The sequence below is a fragment of the Mesoplodon bidens genome, assembly GCF_964165515.1.
Source record: "Mesoplodon bidens genome assembly, chromosome: 2".
In the NCBI taxonomy this organism is placed as follows: domain Eukaryota; kingdom Metazoa; phylum Chordata; class Mammalia; order Artiodactyla; family Ziphiidae; genus Mesoplodon; species Mesoplodon bidens.
This window is the reverse complement of record NC_138177.1, coordinates 151461798-151485333: the sequence shown is the minus strand read 5'-3', so window position 1 is coordinate 151485333 and position 23536 is coordinate 151461798. Positions and strand designations below refer to the sequence as shown.

At 50.8% G+C, this 23536-nt stretch overlaps 2 protein-coding genes and 1 long non-coding RNA gene across 3 annotated transcripts in view; 2 read left to right on the top strand and 1 right to left on the bottom strand.

The window, feature by feature from the left end:
- The window catches only part of CFAP57 (cilia and flagella associated protein 57), a gene marked incomplete at its 5' end in the record, with an annotated part of 76891 nt that extends 62601 nt beyond the window's left edge, over positions 1-14290 (top strand). The window contains 2 exons of the mRNA XM_081225110.1: positions 7354-7486; positions 14042-14290. Of these exons, the coding sequence (XP_081081236.1) occupies positions 7354-7486; positions 14042-14256 (348 nt within the window). The 3' untranslated portion in view covers positions 14257-14290. The remainder of the gene's footprint in view (positions 1-7353; positions 7487-14041) is intronic.
- On the bottom strand, positions 691-19924 carry LOC308612566. Its single transcript, XR_014015124.1, has 3 exons — positions 19815-19924; positions 5847-5973; positions 691-1141 (listed from the first exon to the last, which is right to left on the bottom strand). It is a non-coding gene; the product is annotated as an uncharacterized lncRNA (long non-coding RNA).
- TMEM125 (transmembrane protein 125) lies at positions 19467-22732 on the top strand. The gene is made up of 3 exons (XM_081225111.1): positions 19467-19583; positions 20886-21035; positions 21277-22732. Exon 3 carries the CDS (start codon positions 21419-21421, stop codon positions 22076-22078), a length of 660 nt encoding a protein of 219 aa, XP_081081237.1. The 5' UTR covers positions 19467-19583; positions 20886-21035; positions 21277-21418; the 3' UTR covers positions 22079-22732.
- Positions 22733-23536: the final 804 nt, after the last annotated feature.

Genomic DNA, 23536 nt, shown 5'->3' with positions numbered 1-23536 from the left:
CTCCTGCCCCTCCAAGGTTCGTTCATTTCTACCCCATCTCACTTCACCAGCCACCCATTTCTTTTTTCTACTCCCATCTTTATCCAAAGCACTCCTGCATCCTGCCTCACTCCTCTCCTTGACCCCTGTCCCCTCTGGACTTTGGCCATGTGACTTTAGCTCTCCAAGTTACTCTCTTCCTTCTCCTCTTTTCTGTTTCCAGCTCTTGTTTCACCTTACTTTGTTTTGCTGCTTTTTATTCTGTTACCTGTATCACATGGTCCCTGCTGGCCAAGTTCTCTCCTGGGAACATGCCCATCTCCTCCCACCTCCTCCAGCTTTTCTGGTGCCTCACGTCCCTACTCTTATCTCTCGGGTCCAGAGCCAACCACACCCACCCTAACTGTTGGCCTCCCCTCACTTTAATGAGCTCTCCACGCCCACCTCCCTGGACTCTTCCTAGGGCCGTTCAGAGAGCCTAACCCCGTTACTGGCACCTCCACTTACACACACTATCGGACTGCCAGGCAGGATTCTGCCGCCAATTTCTCTTTGGGTATCAGTCTCACCTGAGGCAGTTAATGTGAATTAATATCAAAAGAGAACATCAGACTCACATTTATAAGGCATGTACCTTTTTAGGTTTCTATTTCTTTAATGCTGTAATTAAAATGCTGGAATGGGGATGGGCTGCAGTTGGATTGAAACAAATCAGTTCCGAACACTCAGCTGTGCTGGGCAGAGCACACTGCAATTCAGGCCAGCCCCAGGCACGGCAGGTCTCATGCCACCTTACAACCAGCCCCTGCTTAAAAGCAGCCCACACCATCAAGCAGCCCACTGCCCAGCTCCTGAGCCATGAAAGCAGTCAGAGGCCCAGAGATAGGAGTAGATTCGATCGGTGGGACCCTTAGGCACCAGCAGCCAATACACAGAGCCATTGCTAAGGGTCTCGAGTGCTCCCAAGCATGGAGAGTCCCCCGGGGCACTGCAGTGCAGCCTGCGGGGCAGGGGGACCAGGGAGACTGCAGGAGTGGTTGTCAACTGGTGACATTGCTGAGCTCTCATCTGTGACTTGCCACCAGAGCACAGGCCTGAGGGGTCCTCCAAGGGCTGGGTCCCTCTCTCCATGCCAACCAGACACCCAAAGCAAACGTCAATCCTCGGAGAAGAAGGAAAAGGAAAGAGAGTAAAGACCACAGCCTAGGTGAGGGTGTAAGCATCAGCATGAGGCTGCTCAGGACAGGCAGAAGGGCCTCTTTTGCTCCCCCATTCCCCAGGGGCCACATGCCCACTACTGCCGGGCCAGGGTGAGAGTTGGGGTAGCGGGAGCAGAGGCGACCCAAGCAGGGCTTCTGCCCAATACTACCACTCCCTGGTGGCTGGCAGAGGGAGCCATCAACAGGGAGAACCCCGGAGTGTTTGCTCAAGCAGCATTGTAAACCTGTGTGCTGCGGAGCCCTGTGGATGCACAGAAGTGCCACAGACAACTGCAGGAGGCCAGAGGGGGGTCAGGATGCGGGGCTCTGGGTTCCCAGCACCTGCTCAACCAGGGAGACTCCTTGCTTATTGCAGTGGGCTCTGTGTAAGATTCTGTTTGGAAGACTTAAAAAAAGAAAAACTTTCAAAACTACTGTTCTGGATGATAAAAATTGTTTCCTTCTTTGGTCTTAAGGGCCAAGCAAGGTGGCGGGCCTGGAGAAAAGAGCACAGCCCTGTCTTTGTACAGATCCAGTTTACCCTCCTGCTGGCCACTCTTGCTGGGGGAGCGGGGTGGGTCCTGAACTTCTCCAGGAGCCACCTTCCTATCTGTAAGAGAGGAAGGAAACACCAACCTCAACCAGTTACTGCAAGGATTGAGTGAGCTAACTAATGTCAAGCATTGGCCACTGGCCCTGTACAGAACAGGTGCTCCAAAAATGCTATTTCCCTTCCCTTCCTCCGAGCAAAAGACTTACTCAAGAACCAAGGCAAAATCTAGTAGGAGAGCCTGGAAGGCCATCACAGCACAGACTGGGAGTGCCCATGGGCTTGAGGCATGGAAGACGGGACAGTACAGCTGATCCCAGGCCCCCCCCCAGCTGGTGGCCCGGGGTGCCCATTGCTTTGGTATGCATTTGTAAGGAGCTGCATCTGCAGGTACCAAGGCCCTGACACTTAAGTCTCAAAAGGCTGAGGAAGGCTGGGGCAGATATGGCATCTGAGAGAAACTTGTTAGAAAACACAGAAAATGAGGTCACTGTCTCATTTATATGTTCAGATAGGAGCACGGGGCCTCCTCATTCATTCTCCAGCATGATTGCCGATACTAAAATAAGAGTTGCAATGGAATACAAACATCTAGGACACGTACTTTATTCATTCAGGACACGTATTTTGTGGGCTTCTTACACGCCAAGCTGTGAGCTTGCTGTGGAGGATTCCCAGATTAATGTGATGGCTTGCCTACTCTCAGGGAGCTCATCTAGGGAACTTGAGCCAGACACAGATAAGCACTGCTCCATGCAGCGCATCCAGGGTGGTAAGCTCACCAGAGAGGGGGGCTTCAGCTAGGGGCATGGCATTTGAGCTGGGTCTTGAAGGGTGAGTAGAGGGGGTCAGGGAGCAATGGGGGAAGAGCCTTCCAGGCTGAGGACACAACCTGAGAACAGAGAAGAGAGAGGCCTGTGGGGTGTTTGGGGATCCAGAAATCCCCCGACGTAACTTTATTGCAGAGCATGGGGGCAGGGAGGAAGGGCCCTTTGGAACGGTAGGTAGCTTAGGGTCACGTTGAAAGGGCTTTCCGTGTCACACAAGAAGCATGAAGTTTATTTTATAAGCTGGTGCCCCCTAAGGTTTCTTAAGTAGGTAGGGGTGTTATCTGTTCTGGAAAGATTACTTCAGTGGGAAGGGGGGAAAGACCAGTGGGGAAAGACAAGTGGCAGGAAAACCCTTTCGAAGATGACTCCCATGTTAAAGGGAGATGACAGGCCTTGGGAGGGGAAGTTGTGATGTCAGAAGATGTTTCAGAGTAGAGGTGATGAATAGAAGTGGGTGGTTAGATGTGAGAGGAAGGCTGAAAGAGGAGTGGAGAAATGGTTCATTTGTGCAGTTAGGCAGGTGGCGATCCCACTAACTGTGGGCTCCGGAAAGACGCCGCTGAGTGGGGCTCCCAAGTTATCGGAATAAATCCGTTGCCTGCTTTTTCCACACTAACCAGACCCTGCTGTATTCTTAAAGGGGTCAACTCAAGGGAGGCCAGCAGGGGGTGCTCTAGGCATTTCCTTTCTGCGCCCTTCTCCCTCGGAGTCTGAAGTTCTGTCAGTCGGTTCCCTTGTGAGGCTCTCTGGCCTTGCCCTCAACCAAAGACAGTCCTGGACAGCTTGGCGTAGCCTCTTTGTTCAGAAGCCTTTCTATATAAACAGACCTTAGTATCCCCGAGCCAGCCTCTCTCACATGCCCCAAGTCCTGGCACTCGATGGACCCAGGTCAGATCTTCCCTGCAGAGGAGCTGGCTGGGGGTCTGGAGGATCAGAGGGGCCTTTGTAGGCCGTCCTGACCAAGGGGGGATCAAGAACACAAAGCTCAGAAAACCTGCTGCATTCACGTTTTTGTTTTGTTTTGTTGTTGTTGTTGTTGTTGTTGTTGTGGTATGCGGGCCTCTCGCTGTTACGGCCTCTCCCATTGCGGAGCACAGGCTCCGGACGCGCAGGCTCAGCGGCCATGGCTCGTGGGCCCAGCCGCTCTGCGGCATGTGGGATCTTCCCGGACCGGGGCACGAACCCGTGTCCCCTGAACCGGCAGGCAGACTCTCAACCACTGCGCCACCAGGGAAGCCCCTGCATTCCCGTTTTGACTTCACAAAACTACCCAAGGCACTTACACTTGACCTCAGTGTGGCCTCTGGACTCCTCAGAACACGGACCACCCAGAAAGCCCTCTTAAGGCAGCCCCCCTTGTACTCTTCAGGGGCTCCCTCGGCCTCCATACGATGTGAGGTGTTGACGGAGGTGACGTACAGCAGAGGTGAGAGTGGAGTCTGGGAGGCAGCAGTCAGAGGCATCAAGGCACCCGGGGGCCGACGCCGCCAGATTCGAATCCCAGCTCTGCCACCCCTGCACGGCCTCCTTCCTCATATGCAGCTGTATCCCATAAGACCTTCCTCCTGAGGTGGTTGTAGGGATTAAACAAGGTGGTGTATGCAAAGGGTCTGACACAGTGCAGGAATCCAGTCCTCGCTTGGAGTTGTTATCTTGTTATTATCATCATCGTCAAGCATTTGGCGGCTCAGACCCTGCTTGCTCCCTCTGGCTCGGGGCCTGAAACACTCTTCCTTGCACCGCCCCTCCCCCAGGCTCCACAGGGAGGCTTCCTCACACCCCTGACCCGCCCTGCGGGGCATCTCTCTGCACTGGATCCAAGCTGGGCCTCCCACGTCTGGCACAATAAGCACCTAATAGGCTTTCTGTTTTTATGAATGGACCAACGGAGCAGAGGAATCGGGCTGCATTGAGTCCTGGGCCTCAATCAACTCTAGTGAGGCCTGAGTCGTGTTCTGGAGACCTGTCTTAGGTGACCAGCCTCATGGAGGTGTCCAGGGATGGCAGTGGCGTCAGAAACATGCATATCAAAAGGTACCAGGAGGGCTTCCCTGGTGGCGCAGTGGTTGAGAGTCTGCCTGCCGGTGCAGGGGACACGGGTTCGTGCCCCGGTCCGGGAAGATCCCACATGACGTGGAGCGGCTGGGCCCGTGAGCCATGGCCGCTGAGCCTGCGCGTCCAGAGCCTGTGTTCCACAACGGGAGAGGCCACAACAGTGAGAGGCCCGCATACCGCAAAAAAAAAAAAGGTACCAGGAACCTGAAGTCCCAATCATGGCGACAGGGTTGTCAGGGTGGAGAAAATGGCAGGGGCTCCAAGTGGGGCCATTACAGTAGTAGAGGTGAAAGATGCTGAGAGCTGGTTATGAATGAACATGAGATTCAGTTCAGACACAAAGTCGACAGGATTGAGTGACAAAATGAATGGAGGTTGACCAGGAAGAAGTACCTAAAAATGTTTCTGGAGAGAACTGGGGAAATGGCACTTTCAGTCTCTAATCTTTATTCTGATTACTATTATTTTATTGAATGAAGCAGGGGAAGTGAAGCTAAGTGATGCCAGCTAAGAGGAGGAGTGGAGAGAGCCCCTGAGTGGGCTGGTGTGCCCGGAAGTTCCCTGTGGCTCTCCTAAGACTCCCTTCTGTCTGGTCTCGCCTGCTCAACATTTACCCCCTGGTTTGTAATTTGCTGGTTTACAAGATTCATCTTATTCAACTTGGTATCCACTGTGCTAGTTATTCATTTGCTTATCCCTTCCACAAATATTTATTGAGCACCTCTTACAGGCCAGGCAGAGTCCAAGGTCTTAGAATCCAATAAATACGTACTTAAGTGATTATGTCATGATATAAAGTCAGCATGGAGAAATTCCAGGGGGAGGAAACAGAGCATCTGGAAAGAAAATATGGGCTATGCATCACCAAGGCCTGTGCTGGTTAAAAGGGTAAAAAATCAGAAGGAGAAAACCTGCTGACTTTATAGAAAAACAGGCACAAAGCCGAGCCTGAGAATGAGGGACTGGTAATAATTGGGCATTTCATCCAATGTGGGACTGGTAATAATTGGGCATTTCATCCGGAGAACATTTTTTTTTAATGAGGAAGAGTGAAATTAAGTGAAATACCAAAAATCTGAAGGTAGATCTGATCTGCCTAATTAAAAAGGCTCCGGAGGGAAGGACTATCGGGGTGTCTGCAGTTCACATCCCCATAACAGAGAAGGCTTGTCCTGCTCGCTGACAGCAGTGCTTGGGATCACGCTGTCCTCTGCGCTCAGACTCCATACTCACCACTCCAGAGACAGTGTCCCAAGGGGAAGCACAGTTTGTTTCTGGCACATGTTCGCCTTATGTAGATTTGGTCAGTGTTTGCCTTTGTTGGTACTCAGACCCTCGAGGGCCTCGCATCTCCTGGGACCTGGTTAGAAATGCAGAATCTCAGGAGCAGCTCCAGGCCTGCTGAGTCAGAAGCCACATTTAACAGGATCCTCAGGCGATTCGTGCATAGTCCTATGAGAGGTGCTGTGGAGGACGTGCTGAGTACTGAGGCCATGGGCTCCAAGAGAAGAGTGGTCCATGGTGAGAGGGACGCCTCCATGGAGCCTCCCTTGGGGCTCCTGTGCTGAGTGTGAAAAGGAAGGCAAGGCAAGAGAGAAGAGACTGCTTGGTCCCAGAGCGCAGAGCCCCTCCACCTGGCCTGCAGCGGGCTCTGGCCTGCACGCCTCTCTACTCCTCTCACCTCGTATTCCCGTGACACAGAACTGCTGCAGGTCACCCCACACACCTGCTGTGTCATTCTGTGCCTTTCTCCTGCCATTCCAGTTACCTGGGACCCCCTTTACCCTCTCCTTGGTAACTCTGTCAAGCCTCAGCCCAGGGGTCAGTTCCTAGGAATCCACCCTGGTCATTCAGGCAGAGCCAAGTGCCTTTCCTCTGTGTCCCACTCCTCCATCCCAGCCAGGTGGCCACCTCACTAAAGTGTGCCCAGACCCCTCACTAAACCCTAAACTCCTCAAGAACAGAGGCCAAGTCTTACTTTCTCTGTATATACACCTCAGGATCAGCACAGTGCCTGGCACATAATAAGTGCTCAATAAATATTGGATGGATGGATATTTATCAAACACTAATGAGAGAAGTGAACTTCCAGTGGATGTAGCAAACGTTAATTATCCATTTACTTTTACTTTTCTTTATTCCTCAGTAAAGTATGCTGCTGAGAGCAGAAACCATGTCTTATTTCTGTCTGCATCCAGGGGATGCAGCAGATACCACATAAATGTAGGTTCAACAAATGAATGGAAAAAAACAAAGTGTAGCACAGTACTTAAGAGCTCAGAGCTCTGGAGCCAGACTGGGTCAGAATCCTGGCTCTGCCACTTGCTATCTATGTAATTTGGGTAAGTTACATCACCTCTCTGTGCTACTTTAAAACTGTGGTTGTAATAGAATCTATGCATAAGGTTATTATGAAACTTCAGTGCATTAACTTCACGAAAAGTGCTTAGAAAAGCATTGTTGCTACGGATGGGAAGAGCCTGGATGGATGGGAATGGTGCACACTGCCTGTAGCTAACTTTGCCAGAGTCCACCTGAAGGTAAGTCAGCTGGTACCTCAAGAGGCTGATCCATGAGCCAGGATAAAGACTCATGCCACAGTAGAGGCACCAGAGACATAATCTGGGTCCAGGACCAACCCTGACTCTTCCCCACACCCTTAGCGCCAGGCCAGAGCAGGTCCTGTGCCCACTGACCACTTATCCATCTACACTCACTCTCTCCTCCTTCTTCTCTATAGGAAAATGTGTCCCTGATCAAGGAGATTAATGAGCTCCGCAGAGAGCTGAAGTTCACCCGCTCCCAAGTCTATGACCTTGAAGCAGCCCTGAAACTGACCAAGAAAATTCAACCCCAAGACGTTCCAGAGACAGGTAATGTCACCAGTGGTCAAGAAAGGTAGGCACTGGGATCCAGGGACCAATTGCAGCCACGAGCAGGTCTCCTTTTGGCTTTCAAAGCTGCCTTTCCTGAGTTTCTTCCTGTATCAGCTCACATCCACCCCATGGCCTCCTGGGCACCTCTGCATGCCACGCGCCTGCTCTTCAAAGGATTTGTGAGGACCCTACCACATTCAAACACTCGCAAATCCAGAATTCTTGCAGTTAGCAAAGGTTTCAGAATTCAGAATCTTTCAGATCTTAGGAAGAACATACTATATATACTGTCTGGGGCAGTGCCCTGAAATCAAACACATTAGTATTTCTGTAGTGAAACATATGAATATTCACACTAAACTTCATGAATTTAAAAATGCTTTCCATTTTTAAAGCTTTTTGCATTTTACAATTGTGGATCAAGGATTGTGGACCTGTACGATGAAAATAAAGGCAAAAATAAGGACCAGAAACAATTTAAAGGGAGAGGGGAAAGAATTACATTAAAAATATTAAATGAGTTAGTTATTGCAGTTATAAAATTCCTCTGAACTTCTGATAGCCAAGACAAAAAGGGAAAAAATATGATGGTTTACATAGCTCTCATAGGGGGAAAGGAAGTTTTTTTCTGGAGGAACAAACATTTCCCTGGTACTAAGTTCTGTGAGAAACTAAATACATTGAGCCTTACAAAAGGGATATTGGGGGCTTCCCTGGTGGCTCAGTGGTTGGGAGTCCGCCTGCCGGTGCAGGGGATGCGGGTTCGTGCCCTGGTCCGGGAGGATCCCACATGCCGTGGAGCGGCTGGGCCCGTGAGCCATGGCTGCTGGGCCTGCGCGTCCGGAGCCTGTGCTCCGCAATGGGAGAGGCCACAGCAGTGAGAGGCCCACGTACCGCAAAAACTAAAAACAAAAAGGGATATTGAACAACGTAATTGACAGTCTTTAATGGTAGGTTTTCAGACAATAAAAAAACATTCTTCAGGTGTCTATTTCTTATCTGGACAGTCAATAAAAAACAAGAGTATAAGGTATTACTGTGGAAAATTAAGCCAACATAGTTCAAGTATATTGTTTTCTGGTGGTTTACCTTCAGGAATAAAGCTTAGAAACCCTAATGAACTGAAACATTCCACAGCTGTGGACTGGGTCGTTCAAATATTAGCCACCTCAGGTACTCTGGTTATGCAAGGTATTATCATTGGCGGAGGGTAGTTGAAGGATACACAGGAACTCTCTGCACTATTTTCAAAACTGTTTGTGAGTCTTGAACTGTTACAAATTATATATATATATATATATATATATATATATATATATATAATTGTTGTCTCATACGCCATTGTCATTAGAGTTGAAGTTAAGAGGGTAAACTCTGTGAGTAGTACCCGAAGAACAATATTACCTCTGAAGAACTGACATAAAAGCACAGCATGTGTTAAAAAGACTGAGAACTTGGGAATTCCCTGGCGGCCCAGTGGTTAGGACTCTGCGCTTTCACTGCCGAGGGCCAGGGTTCAATCCCTGGTCGGGGAACTAAGATCCCACAAGACACGTGGCACAGCCAAATAAATTAATTAATTTAATTTAATTAATCAATCTGTTAAAAAAAAGACAGAACTTGACTTCTTGGAGGTGAAACCATCTTCAGTTGGAGGTGAAGCATAGATGTGTCTGTGAACAATCACAAAACTTCTTTTTTAAAAAAATATTTCAAATATGCCCCAGCAGCCTAGCAAATAACCAGTTGAGACCTCCTCAGGATGCTGTATGATATAGCCAGGTTCTTCTTATTACTATGATGGAAACTATCAGACATAGACAAAAATTGAGAGAAATTCTAATGAATCCCCATGAATTCATTCCCTGACTTGAACAACTGTCGCTCTTGCTTCATCACTATCACCACGCCCCACCCCCCCGCCCCAGTTATTCCCTCCCACGCCCATAGTAGGTTATTCTAAAGCAAACCAAACATCATGCCACTTGTGTCATAGAGCTTTACTCAAGGGAGGTTTCATCGGTAATGGCTGAAGACAGGTATTACCAATTGTCTGTCTTGATCATGAAGAACCTAAGTCTGGCTTCTGGTTCTGAACATGGGGCCTCCAAAACAAGTTAGCTCAAAATATACATTCCTATGTTGTTTAAAATTGACCAATTCAGTTAGTTTTGAAGAATTCTTTATCTGAACAGGAGAGGTTATCATCCCCAACCACAATTTTAGTTTTAGCAACATTTATATTGTCGTTCACACAACAATTAACCAACAGGCCTAATAGACACACCTGCTTGGTTTTCAGTTATTAAAACCATATTATTAGAACGTCTAATTAAAGGTGGCTAATTGAAAACCTACTAAAATGGCATAAATAAACCAAAGGAAACAAGAGACGTACAATTTTGAAAGCTGGAAAATGGATAGGTGAGTGGTTACTGACTTCATAGACCTGAGAAACCTGAATCCTAAGCCAGGAGTGGGGAACCTAGAAGAAACCTGATGAACCCCTGAAAGGCTCAGGAATTAGCAGAAGCAGCTATCTCTGGAAGTGGGGGTGAAGGTGTGGCTGAAAGCAAGAGGGAAAGTCTTTAAGAAGCTGTTAGATCTACCTAGTACCCAATATAGTGGTTAAAAATAGAACCATCAGGTCCATCATCATAAGATTCTAGAATATCAGAGTGCAAAGAAAAAACTCCTAATTGTGGGATATAAAGTCAGCACACAAAAATCAGTTGCATTTTTATACACTAACAATGAATAATTTGAAAAGGAAATTAAGAAAACAATTTAACTTACAATAGCATCAAAGAGAATAAAATAGGGCTTCCCTGTGGCGCAGTGGTTGGGAGTCCGCCTGCCGATGCAGGGGACACGGGTTCGTGCCCCAGTCCAGGAGGATCCCACGTGCCATGGAGCGGCTGGGCCTGTGGGCCATGGCCGCTGAGCCTGCGCATCCGGGGCCTGTGCTCTGCAGCAGTAGAGGCCACAACATTGAGAGGCCCACATACCGCAAAAAAAAAAAAAGAGAATAAAATACTTAGGAATAAACTTACCAAGGAGGTGAAGGACTACCTGTACACTGAAAACTACAAAAAAAACACTGAAAGAAATTGAAGAATACACCAGCAAATGGAAAGACATCTTTTGTTCATGGACTGGAAGATTTATTAAAATGTCAATACTATCCAAAGTGATCGACACATTCCAATGTAATCCCTATCCAAATCCCAATGACATTTTTTTGCAGAAATAGAACATCCATTCTAAAATTCATTGGGAGTTTCAAGGTACCCCAAATAGCCAAAACTCTTGAAAAAGAACAAAGTTGGAAGCCTCACACTTCCTATTTCAAAATTTACAGCAAAGCTATAGTAATCAAAACAGTATGGTACTGGCATAAATATAGACATATAGACCAATGGAATAGAATACAGAGCCCAGAAATAAACACTCATATATATGGTCAAATGATTTTCAATGTGGGTGTCAAGACTATTCAATGAGGAAAGGACAATCTTTTCAACAAATGGTGCTGGGAAAACTGGATATCCACATGCAAAGGAATGAAGTTGGACCCTTACCTTACATCATATACAAAATTTAACTCAAAATGGACTAGACTTAAACGTAAGAGCTAAAACTATAAAACTCATAGAAGAAAATATAGGGGGAAACTTCATTATATTAGATTTCGCAATGATTTCTTAGATATGACATCAAAAGTACAGACAACAAAAAGAAAGTAGATAAATTGGACTACATCCAAATTTAAAGCTTTTGTGCATCAAAGAACACTATCAACAAGCATGAAAAGGCAACCCATGGTATGGGAGAAGATATTTGAAAATCACATATCTGTTAAAGGGTTGACATCCAGAATATATAAGGAACTCCTACAACTTAACTACAACAACAACAAAAAAAATTTTTTTAGTAAGCAAAGGACTTGAATAGACATTTCTCCAAAGAAAATATACAGATGCCTATAATAAGTATATGAAAAAAGCAGGTGGGGAGGTAAACAGAAACTAGGCAGAGGCGAGTGATGCAGGCCCAAGAAGGTGGATGGGCTGGTAGGCTTTTGTGTGCTATACCTTCCCAGGGGTGCTACTTTTCCCAGGGCTCCATGGCTAGGCCACAGCTTGACTGAGGAGATGGTTACCAGGGACAACCAGTAGCAGAAGGAGGATGAAGGGTCAAGACCTAGAAAAGAGAAGAAATCAAGAGCCTAGAAAGATCAAGAGTCTAGAAATTGCAGTAAAGGAGAAGAGGCAAGGAGCAAAGGCAGACAGAGAAGGATCCAGACTTCTCCTGGGAAGGATGGGATAAGTCAAGTATACTCTGAATGCTGGCCCCATCAGGTCAATTAGAGGCCAAGGCAAGGATGGCCACTGGCCACTGCTGACCACTTCCTCTTTAAAATACTCTCTTCCTTGGCCACCATCATCTGTTCTTTTCTAGTTTTTCCTCCAGGGAAGGGGTTGGCAGCAGATAGGAAAGAGACCCCTCTTCCACTGAGAGAAGCTTGACTGTGGTGAGGGAGTTGGAGACACAGTTCCTCAGTGAAGAGGGTGGCAATGTCATCCATTAAGAGCAGAGGAGAGGATGGATTTGGCAATAATTTCTTGGATATGATATCAAAAGCACAGGCAACAAAAGAAAATATATAATAAATTAGACTGTCAAATTTTAAAACTTCTGTGCATCAAAGAACACAATCAACAGAGTGAAAAGGCAACCTATGGAATGAGAGGAATCATACAGCTAATAAGGGGTCAATGTCCAGAATATATAAAGAACTCCTACAACTCAAAAACAAACAAACAAACAAACCCGATTTAAAAATGGGCAAAAGGGCTTCCCTGGTGGCGCAGTGGTTGAGAGTCTGCCTGCCGATGCAGGGGACACGGGTTCGTGCCCCGGTCCGGGAAGATCCCACATGCCGCGGAGCGGCTGGGCCTGTGAGCCATGGTCGCTGAGCCTGCGCATCCGGAGCCTGTGCTCCACAACGGGAGAGGCCACAACAGTGAGAGACCCGCGTACCGCAAAAAATAAATAAATAATAAAAATAAAAATGGGCAAAGGACTATAGACACTTCTCCAAGAAGATACACAGATGGCCAACAAGCACATGAAAAATGCTCAGTATTACTAACAATTAGGGAAATGAAATCAAAGCCACAATGAGATACTGCGTCACACTCATTAGGATGGCTACTATCAAAATAAATGAAACCAAAAAGAAAAAACAAAAACAAACAAAAAACCCAGAAAGTAACAAGTGTTGGCAAGACTCTGGAGAAATTGGAACCCTGGTGCACTGCTGATTGGAATGTAAAACAGTACAGCCACTATGGAAAACAGTAAGGTGTTTCCTCAAAAAATTAATAACAGAGTTACCATATGAACCAGAAATTGCACTTCTGGGTTTATACCCAAAAGAAGTGAAAGCAGGGTCTCAAAGAGGGTATTTGTACACTCACGTTCATAGCAGCATTATTCACAGTAGCCAAAAGGTGGAAGCAACCCAAACTTCCAACAATAGGTGAATGGATAAACAAAATGTGGTCTATATATGCAATGAAATATTATTCAACCTTAAAAAGGAAGGAAATTCTGACATATGATACAACATAGATGAGCCTTAAGGACATTATGCTAAGCCAGACACAAAAGGACAAATACCGTATGATTCCACTTATCTGAGATACCTAGAGTCATCAAATTCATAAAGGCAGAACGCAGAATGGTGGCTACCAGGGGCTGGGGGTGGGGGGACTGGGGAGCTGTTTAATGGGGATGGGGTTTGACTTTTTCGAGATGAGAAGAGTTCTGGAGATTAGTTGCACAACAATGTGAATGTACTTAACGCTACTAAAGCATACACTTAAAAATGGTTAAGGGACTTCCCTGGTGGTCCGGTCGCTAAGACTCTGCGCTCCCAATGCAGGGGGCCCAGGTTCGATCCCTGGTCAGGGAACTAGATCCCACATGCCGCAACTAAGAGTTCTCATGCCACAACTAAAGATCCCACATGCCACGACTAAGAGTTCTCGTGCCACAACTAAAAGATCCCACACGCAGCAACGAAGATCCTGAGTGCCGCAACTAAGACCCGTGCGGCCAAATAAATAAATAAGTAAATAAAATTTTTTTTAATGGTTAAGTTAGTAAATGTTATATAGATTTTACCACAATTTTTTTTTCTAAGTAGGGCAGAGGAGTTGGAGCAAAGATTGAAGTTCCTAAGTGCTGCTGTGGGGAATGAGAGTTTGCTGACTATGGACATAAAGTCCGTCTGGGGAGAGGGGCCGGGCTGAGGTCAGGTTTAGCATTTGCCTTATCAGTCCAAAGCGTGTCTCTTCGTTTCTCCTTCTCTGCTAGACAGTGAAATGGCTCATCTCCATCTCCCTAGCATCTGGGTTGGAGTGTCCACCCCATAGCAGGTGCTCCATAAATGTGTGCGGGTGTGGAGGTTAGAGGGGGAAGGGAGGATAAGTTTTGCAGCAGCCCAGTAACAGGTCCACACTAGTCCTGCTCTGTCCCCTACAGTGTCCGGCAAAGACTTGCCAGGCATGCCTCCCACCATGAGACTGAATGAGCAAGAAGAAACTGGGAGAATCATTGAGATGCAGCGCCTGGAGATCCAGCGCCTCAGAGACCAGATCCAAGAGCAAGAGCAGGTCCCAGGCTTCCACCCCTTCGCCGGGAGGCGGCTGCCTTCCCTCCTGGGGGCAGAAGCAGACTTAAAGCTGCAGACCAAGTGACCCACTCTGGTGAGCCGTCTCCAGCCACGCCGGAAGAAGCACGGTGCTCCTGTCCCCAGCCTGACTCTGGGCTGCAGCCCCTGCAGCCCGGACCACACCAGCCTCTCCCTCCTGCCCTGGGGAACCTGGGACATGAGCAGAATAAAGGTGTTCTCCCACAATCACGTCCAACTCTCTGCTTAGCCAAGGAGCTGGGGAGGGAGGAAGGGAAAGAGGGACCCTGAGGCCCGGGGGGCTCCTGCTCATCCAAAGCCACCACTGCTAGTCCCTGTCCAGGCACAGGGCTGCCTGTCACTGCAGAGATCCCACGCCCCTCCCCGCTCTTTTCTGGACCTCAAGGGCAGGGCTGTCTGTCGCTTCTGACCTGCCTTCTCCTCTGCCGGCCACGTCAGGACCAGAAAAAGCCTCCTACGTTTTCTTCTTACTTATGAAACATAATGAGGTTTTCTGAGAATTTTCACAGCTGTGTGAAGGTGAGGGTAAAATCATGAACATGGCAAAGTTGGTAGAGTTCCCCCACATCTTCCATTGTCTGCAGACTCTGGTGTCAGCACTATAAGCAGAACTCTGCCCTTCTTTCTCTTACCTCCAAGCCTCTCCAGACTTGTCATCCTCGGTCTGCAGGGCCCTGCCCTGCTCCTCCATTTCTGGGGGCCACCTCTTCCTCTAGACCCCATACTGGGTGGCCCAGCCACACATACCAGGAGAGGTGGTTTTTTATGCACTAAGAACCCAGATGTCCCTGTCTTCTCCCACCTGCAGAAGCCAGACACCCTTCTAATACCCAAATAACAAATATTAAGCCCCCGATCTCTCCTGGTGCGTCATGGAATCTCAGGGCTGAGATACAACCAGACCTCGAGAAGGACTTGAACTAAGACCTGGGACATGGCTGGAACCCCCTCTCCCTCTCTTATTCTTGCCTCTCTATAGACCAGCCTCCCATTGCCAGTACAGTTGGCAGAAGGGGACCCTTAGCATCCCATGAGTAGATGCCCTGAGGCTGACATGGAGTCTCTAGTCTAACTTTAAATTGCCTAAGGAGAATATTTGGGGCCTAGCTTGAATCTGGAGCTCACCGCTATCCAATCAACTGTACCCATAGGGGTGGGTCACAGGATAGAATCCTGGTTACTGGGGTTCATCCCTGTAGTGAAGTTGGTCATTGTGAGTGGAACAGATATTCCAAAAGATGTCTGTCTGGGGCAACTGTCAGTCATGAAACATGGGGTGGGGGCAGGGGACCTGGAGCCATTGAAGACCTGGTGTTGCACCTGTGCTTTAAGCCCTTTATTCTCCAACTGCCTTTCAGGGTGGCAAGGATGGGACCTCTTTTGCTCACAACCATCTCCAGCACCTGCACAATCCCTGGTCCAGAGAAGGGAAACAGTAAATGTTTGCTGGATGAATTATATTATTTATCGCCCCCCCAACTATTTAGACTAAGTATTATTGTCTCCATTTTACAGATGAATAGACTGGGACACACAGAGTTTAAGCCATTTTTCTAAGGTTGCAGAGCTAGAGCTGGGACTGGGACCTTCAAGGTCAATCTAGTTCCAAAACCAATATTCTCTCCACTGTTCATGCTTTCATTCACAAGCATTCCTTGAACACCTATTATATGCCAGGCCTGTTCTAGGAGCTAGGATGCATAAATCACTCCGTTCGTGAAACTTATCTTCCAGGGCGGTAGACAGACAATATTCCAGGCAGATAAGAATATATAGCATATTTGACAGCGACAAGTGCTAAGGAGAAACATGAGAGAATAAAGGAAATCAAAGAACGAAAGGCAGAGAGGTAGAAAGTAGGGGGAAGGCTGTGATTTTAGACACAGGAAGGAAGCCTCACTGAGGCAGTGACATTTGAGCACCTTCCTGAAGAGAAGGGAGGGAGGGAGCCACATGGGAGGAAAGGGCTCCAGGCAGAGGGAACAGCCAGTGCAAAGGCTCTGAGCTAGCACAAGCAGAAGAGGGACAGTGGGGGGTGAAGTCAGAGAAGGCCTTAGAGATTGTGGGAGGACTCTGGCTGTTTCTCTGGGTAAGACAGGCCATTGGAGGAATTTAAGCACAGCAGTGACTTTACCTGCTCTACCTTCTAACAGGATCACTCTAGCTACTGGGTGGAGAATAGCCTGAGGTGGGAACTTGGCCGAAGCAGGGAGGCTGGGCTACAGGGCCTCTCCCTTCTCCTGGGTCCTCCCACCGTCTAACACAGGGGTCCCCAACCCCCCGGCCACATCCAAGGCCTGTTAGGAACTGGCCGCACAGCAGGGGGTGAGCAGTGGGAGAGCGAGGGAAGCCTCATCTGCTGCTCCCCACCGTTCCCCACCGCTCCCCACCGCTCCCCACCACTCCCCATCGCTCCCCATCGCTCCCCACCGCTCCCCACCGCTCCCCATCGCTCCCCACCGCTCCCCATCGGCCCCACCGCTCCCCATCGCTCCCCACCGCTCCCCACTGCTCCCCACCACTCCCCACCACTACCCATCACTCCCCATGGCTTGCATTACCGCCGGAACCATCCCCCCGCCCCAGACCCCAATCCGTGGAAAAATTGTCTTCCACGAAAGCAGTCCCTGGTGCCACAAAGGTTGGGGACCGCAGGTCTAAGGGATCAGTTAGAATCCACACCTCACGCTCTCTGCCCACTGCCACCTCCTCCCCCTGCCTTCAGTACCACCCATCTGAGCTGCCTCAACAGCCTCTGCTTTGGGGACAGAGTTCAACAGCCCTGTGAGGAGACTGCCTGTCCACTTTAACTCCAAGTTATTCGATAAGACCCAGAATGAGAACAAAGTCTCACCCAATCAATGTTTAAACTGGAAGCTTTTAGGCTTTGTTCCCTCCACCAAAAAAATTCCCTTCAAACCCCCAGGGGAAGCCGGTGGAGGGCAGGGGGGCGTGGATCTCATGACTTCCCCTGCCTAGCTCTATTCAGGACACCTGGACCATGGATGGGTCTGGCTGGGACCGGCCCCTCCTTGGGACCAGGAGGAAAATAAATGTCAGAGGGGCAAAAAGAATACACAGCCACTGAGCCCTGCCAGGCCCCTTCTTCCCCGCTCACCCCAGGGCAGGGAACTCCTTTATAATGCTTTGCAAAGTGGCAAACCCACATGTTTGTCCCCAAGATCCAGCCTGCCCTAACCTTTCCTTGAGGGGAAGAACCATCTAGCAAGGGATCTGCAAGCCACACATGGCGAGCTTTAGACATGTGGCTAGTCTGAGCTGAGATGCACTGTAAGCATAAAATACACAGCGAATTCTCAAGACGAAATAAAAGACTGAAAGAGCTCAATCACTTGTGTATTAAAATGAAAATATTTGGGGCTTAAATTAAAATTTCACTGTATTAATTTCACCTGTTTCTCTTTACTTTTTTCACATGATTACTAGATGGTTTTACATTTTAAATTACGTATGTGGCTCATATTATATTTCTACTGGACGGTGCTGCTCTAGAGTTATGACCAGGCCCCCAATCATCTCCACCGAGCAAAGCAAAGAGAAGCATGGATAGGTCCAGCATAATTATTTTGTGAGCTGATAATGGAAAGATAACTTTGATTTTGTTTTTCTTGTCTATTCATACACACCAAAAGGAGAGACAGCAGGAGGCATTACAAGGGGTTCAATCCAGCTGACAACCACCTCCAACTAGCCCCACCCCCCGCCCATCGTGTAGTGTGTGGTGCCAGATTCACCTGTTACAAGCAGAGCCCTGGCCATGTCCTCATTATACTTTGGAACCCTCCATGAGTACCTCAGATGAGTCCAAATGCCTCACCAAGGCATTCAAGGCCCTGTGCCACCTGAGCCAAACTTGCCTTTCCAGCTACCTCTCACAAGCTCCCTGCGTAGCCCCACATCTGGCAGTTCACACATTCATTCATTCAACACATGTTTACTGAATACTTCCCATGTGCCAGGCACAGTGCTGGCTGCTGAGGTCACAAGGGTTAGCAAAACAGGCACTAAACCTGCACCCACTGGGAACCACACATCTAGTGGGGGATGACAGGTGAATAAATAGGGCGATCACAGCACATGCAGTAAGAGCAGTTGTGGGGGAAGCATGGGGGCCATAGGTGCCCCAAAGAGGCACCTGAACCAGCCTAGAGGTCAAGGAGGGCTTCAGGGAGGAGGTGACATCTCAGTTGAAGAATGTGAGTTAGCCAGACCAAGGCTGGGGGTGGGGCGTGGTAAATATCCCAGGGAGAGAGAACTCTGAGTTCAAAAACCAAGCGGAAGGGCAGAGCAATGTAGAGCATACATAACTGAAAGACAGGCATTCTGGCTGGAGGGCAGGGGCCAGGGGCAAATGACTGGCCTGCGGTGGATAGCAGGGGTTCTGTGAGCCTTGTAAAGGAATATGGCATTTATCCCGAAGTGTTTATTCTGCAAGTGTTTTAAGCAAGGGAGCTCCTGTTTCCCACCTGAAAAGCCTTTACCCCCTCCTCCCTGTGCACTCAAATCCTGCCTCCTCAGGGGGGCCAAAACGTGGGGCAAACCTACCTTGGTCATGCCCTTGAGGCTTTGAAGGAGAATGGGCAAGGGGCTTGTGGGGCTCCGGCCCAGGGGAAAGCGCCAAGGGATGGAGGTACTGGGGCTGGGTTTGGGGGCCAGCTGGTGTTGGAGTTTGGGGCTGAGGGAGGATTTGAGCTTGGAGTCGGGATTTGGGGGCTGTATTCAGGAACATGGGTCAAGGTTGGGGCCAAGGATGAGGCTGCCATCTAAGATCTAATTCCAGCATTTGGAGCTGAGGTTTCAAGCCAGATTTGGGGTTGGGATCTGGGGCTGGGACTGGAATTGGATTTAGAAATGGGGCTGGGGGGTCAGGGTTGGGATTTGAGATTCAGGGTTGGGGCTGAGATGTGGGGTAGGGGCCTCGGTTGGAGCTAGGAGTTCTAGTTAGGGTTTGAAACTGCAGCTAGGGCTGGGGTTGGGTTTAAGGCTGGAACTAAAGTTAAACTGGGTTGGAGCTGGGGGATGGGCTCGGGCCTGGGCTCTGGGGCAGATGGACAACATTCCTACTGTTGCCTGGGTCTGGAAATTGTGTTCCTGCCCTAACAGCAAGGGACAGAAGCCCCTCCCTTCCCAGGAATGCCTCAGCCCAGCAGAAGGAACAGCGCCACGTCAGCCAATCGGCTCACGCCCTGCCTTGGAAACACCTGTTGATCCTCCTCCCCCTGCCCCCGCCCCCCGCCTGAGCTCACCCAGGTGCAGGTCAGGCAGGTGAAGCGCCTCCCCGGAAACAGAACTGGAGCACCCCACCTGCCCTCCCTGCCGGCTCAGATCGGATCCAGCACCTCCAGGCTTCTTGTGAGTGCCCCGTGGTCCCCCCTACCCCCACCATTCACCGTCTCCCACTGACTCTTCCCCTGAGAGCCTCCACCCCACCCCCAGCCTGGCCCCATGGTCCCAGCACACCTGTGCAAGCACTTTCAGACCCTGTGAAGTCACAGCCCTGGGGAATGCTGGGACTGATTCCAGGGCCCCTCCCTCGGCCCCTCCCCCACCTCCCTTGGGGGCACCTGCAGCTGCCCCTCCTACCTCATGTGCTGGGCAACCCCTGCTGAGGGATTGTGGAGGACGGATGCCTCAGCAGAGGTGTAACCCATGTACAGCCATGAAGTCATAGTCCCGAATGATCCAGGACCTGCGTCCTATATATAAAGCAGGAGTCCCATCCTAAACGGGAGGAGAGAATGTTGTGTTCTTTTATTCAGAAAGCATGCTCTGGGCATCTATGCAGGCCCTAGAATTCCCACTGGAATTCTGACCTGGAGATTTTAATGCCCCCACCCCTCAAGATAAAAGTTATCATCCTCACTTTTCAGATAAGGGTCCTGAGCTCCAAGAGGTGAACTTACTAGGGGCTTCCCTGACCTCCCCCAAGCCCCTCTTCTGACTAACCCACAGCCAGCACTCATCACAGGAACACACCTTCTATAAACTGGGGCTCCCTGAGGGCAGGGGCTGGGCTGCTGTACTTTGCCCAGTGGGAGTCATGTTGACTGGCCTCTGGAGGACGTGTTCAATGAGGAACCACTGCGAGGTCCCTCGTCCACGTACCCACGGTGACAGCGACTGCAGCTGGGGGTCCAGTCCAAAGCCCTCCTTCCCTTTGTACCACTTTAGAGAAATCATGGAGGAGGATGGCATGGGAGTGCGGTGAGAGGGAGAAGAGTGGGGGAAGCAGGAAGACCGGTGAGGAAGTTGGGGGGAGGGAGGTTGAAGCACAGAAGCAGGAGGATGAGGGCAGGGAGTGGGACGGAGACATGTTTAGAGGTGACTTGCACAAGGGAGGGACACAAGAGGAGGAGTGGGTTTGCGGGAAGATGAGGAGCTTGGGTTGGAAGCTGTTGCATCAGAGGTGCCTGTGGGACATCAAGGTGACAATTGTCTATGGGTCTTGGAGCTTGGGAGGGAGATCTGGGTTTGAGAGAGAGAGGGATTTGGGAACCAGCAGCCATGCCTGTGAGGTGGGATGGGGTGCTGGGGGTCAGATCCTGACTCGCGGAGAAGGAGTCGCAGCCTAAAGAGAGAAGATTCAGGGTCAGGCAGCTGGTTGCAGAAGGGTTAAGTCATAAGCCCCCTCCCTCTCCACAACCCTCCCCCCAGGAGCCAGCGGTGACAGCTGAGGCCATGTGAGTCGGATCCTGAATGAGGCTTTATCTCTGGGTCTCCATGCAGTCCCATCGTCCACCGTGGCACCAGCTCCCTCGGCCAGCCGGGATGGGACAGGCAACTGAGACAGCCAGAGCCAGAGAGGTCAGGGAATGGGCAGGGGGTTCCCTGGATGGGTGAGGGTGCTTTGGGTGGAGGGCGCTCTCCTGAGATCTCTGGAGAGGCATTCCCGAGGGGGCAGTGCTAGGGAGGAGGTTTTCCTGGGGGGGGGGTTGGTTGCAGGGGACATGGGAGGATTCCCAGGGTCCATCCCCAAGGCTCCCAGGAGAGACCATAAGGGGCAGGTGGGCCGGGGAGATAGCAAGTGTGATTCTACCCCCTGCAGGTGATGGTGACCATCCCCTGGACCGTGCGAGGAACAGGACTCGGGGCCTCTGGCTGCCGCGCAGGTAGTGGGGGCTCCAGGCCATGATCCGTACCACTGCCCCCTGACGCAGCCCTCTGCCCTTACTCGTGCCGGATCAGCCATGTCTGAGGGAGAGGCTCGGGCCCCGCCGGGCCGGGGGCTGCCGCCGGATGTGCTGGCAGAGCAGGTGGAGCTGTGGTGGTCCCAGCAGCCGCGGCGCTCAGCTCTCTGCTTCGCCGTGGCTGTGGGCCTTGTGGCGGGCTGTGGGGCGGGTGGTGTGGCCCTGCTGTCCTCCACCAACAGCCGCTCGGGCGAGTGGCGTCTGGCGGTGGGCACAGTGCTCTGCCTGCTGGCCCTGCTGGTCCTGGTTAAGCAGCTGATGAGCTCGGCCGTGCAGGACATGAACTGCATCCGCCAGCCCCGCCACGTGGCCCTGCTCCGCAGCGGTGGTGGGGCTGACGCCCTGGTGGTGCTGCTCAGCGGCCTGGTGCTGCTGGTCACCGGCCTGACGCTGGCAGGGCTGGCCGCCGCCCCTGCCCCTGCCCGGCCGCTGGCCGCCATGCTGTCCGTGGGTATCACCCTGGCTGCCTCAGGTGCGCTCTTGCTTCTGGGCCTGCTGCTGTATCAGGTGGCCGTGAGCGGACACTGTCCCCCCACCCGTGCGGCCGCCCCCTCCGCCCACAGTGACCACAGTGGGAATGGCAGCGTCTTCAGCATCTCAGGACAGTTGTCCGCTGGCCAGCGTCACGAGACCACGTCCAGTGTCGCCAGCCTCATCTGACGGAGCCCGGGCCCTCGTTCCCGCGACCCGCCTCAGCCTCCACAGAGCCGTGCCCGGGCGCAAGTGAGGGTGTGTGCAAACACGTATGCGCACACGCACCAAGGGGAGAGTGACTGCATGGGTGTCCCCAGGACTGCTCAGCCCTCTGAAGGCCTGTGTGACTGTGATGAGGGGCTGACTTGCACCCACACACCCACGTCACAAGGAGAGAACTGCTTCTCCTTGGAGCTCGTGGAACCATCAGTCTGCCTGTCTGTGTCCAGGGGCTCTAGGCAGAGAAGGGTCTGGGATCCCTGAAGATCCCTGGCCCCTATCCCTAACACCCCTCAAAGGCAACTCTGCCCTGTGACACCTCTCAGGGATTTCCCCAGGAGAGGCTGCTGCCTGCCCCAGAGACTGCACAAATGAGCCTCTTTATCAAGGAGACTGAATGGTGACAGAGTGGACAGAACACAGGCTCCGACATGACAGGCCTGGGCTGCAGTCCCCGCCTCTACCACTCACCAGCTGGGGGCCTTGGGCAAGTGGCTTAACCGCTCTGAGCCCCGGTTTCTTGAGCGTCATGGTCACGGTCATCAACTGTTAGGATCAAATGACATTATGTATAGAAGGACCGGGTACACGGCAGATGTGCAATAAAAGTGGTGGCTGCTATTAGTGGTATTGTCTTTATCTCACCATCTCACCAAGAGACCTTCCCTCCCCTCCCCCTCCCCTCCTCCCCCCAGCCACCCCTCCCAAAGGGAACACGTCGTGCCTACCTCAGGCTGACCTAAGGTGCCTTGAAGGTATCCTCAGCCAGACCTGTGGTCTCTCCTCATAAGTACTAGGAAGACTGAGGGGAGACGGGATGAGGGGATGCTTAGCCTCAGGAAGGTAGTGCGTCTCTGGTCCCAGGGAGAAGGTGTTGTGGGCAGGGAGGATGGTGAGTCCTCATTTGCTTATGTGCTGGTTCCAGATGAAACCTGAAGTATTGGGGTTTTATTGCCTGGTTTCTCTGGAGGCTGCAGCTCCTAACCCCACCTCTGAAACCAGAACATCCTGTTCTGTGTAGTTGCAGCACCGGCTGACCTGCCTCTGGGTTTCCAGGCACAAGAGCGGTGTTGGACACCTGCTTGGGCATGAGAGTACCTGCCTGCTTGGGGTCAGCCCTGGAAGGGCTCTCCCTTTCTGGATGCAGGGGCACTTCCTGTGTGACAAGGACAGAGGTCCACTGGAGGAACGCCCAAGAGCGCCAGTTACTGTTTCATCACTTGCTGCTTCACAAAATGAAGATTATAGGAAGCCCCACGGGGGACACCAAGAGAGGCCGGGAAGCCAGACAGACATGTTGCCTAAGAGGTGTTAAATGTGGAGCTACAGAGGCTCTGACAGGAGAAAGTTGCTTTCAACTTGCCAAGATCGAGGCAGTTTCCTGGAGAAAACACTAAGCCAACGGATGAGGGAAAGGGTGTTGCC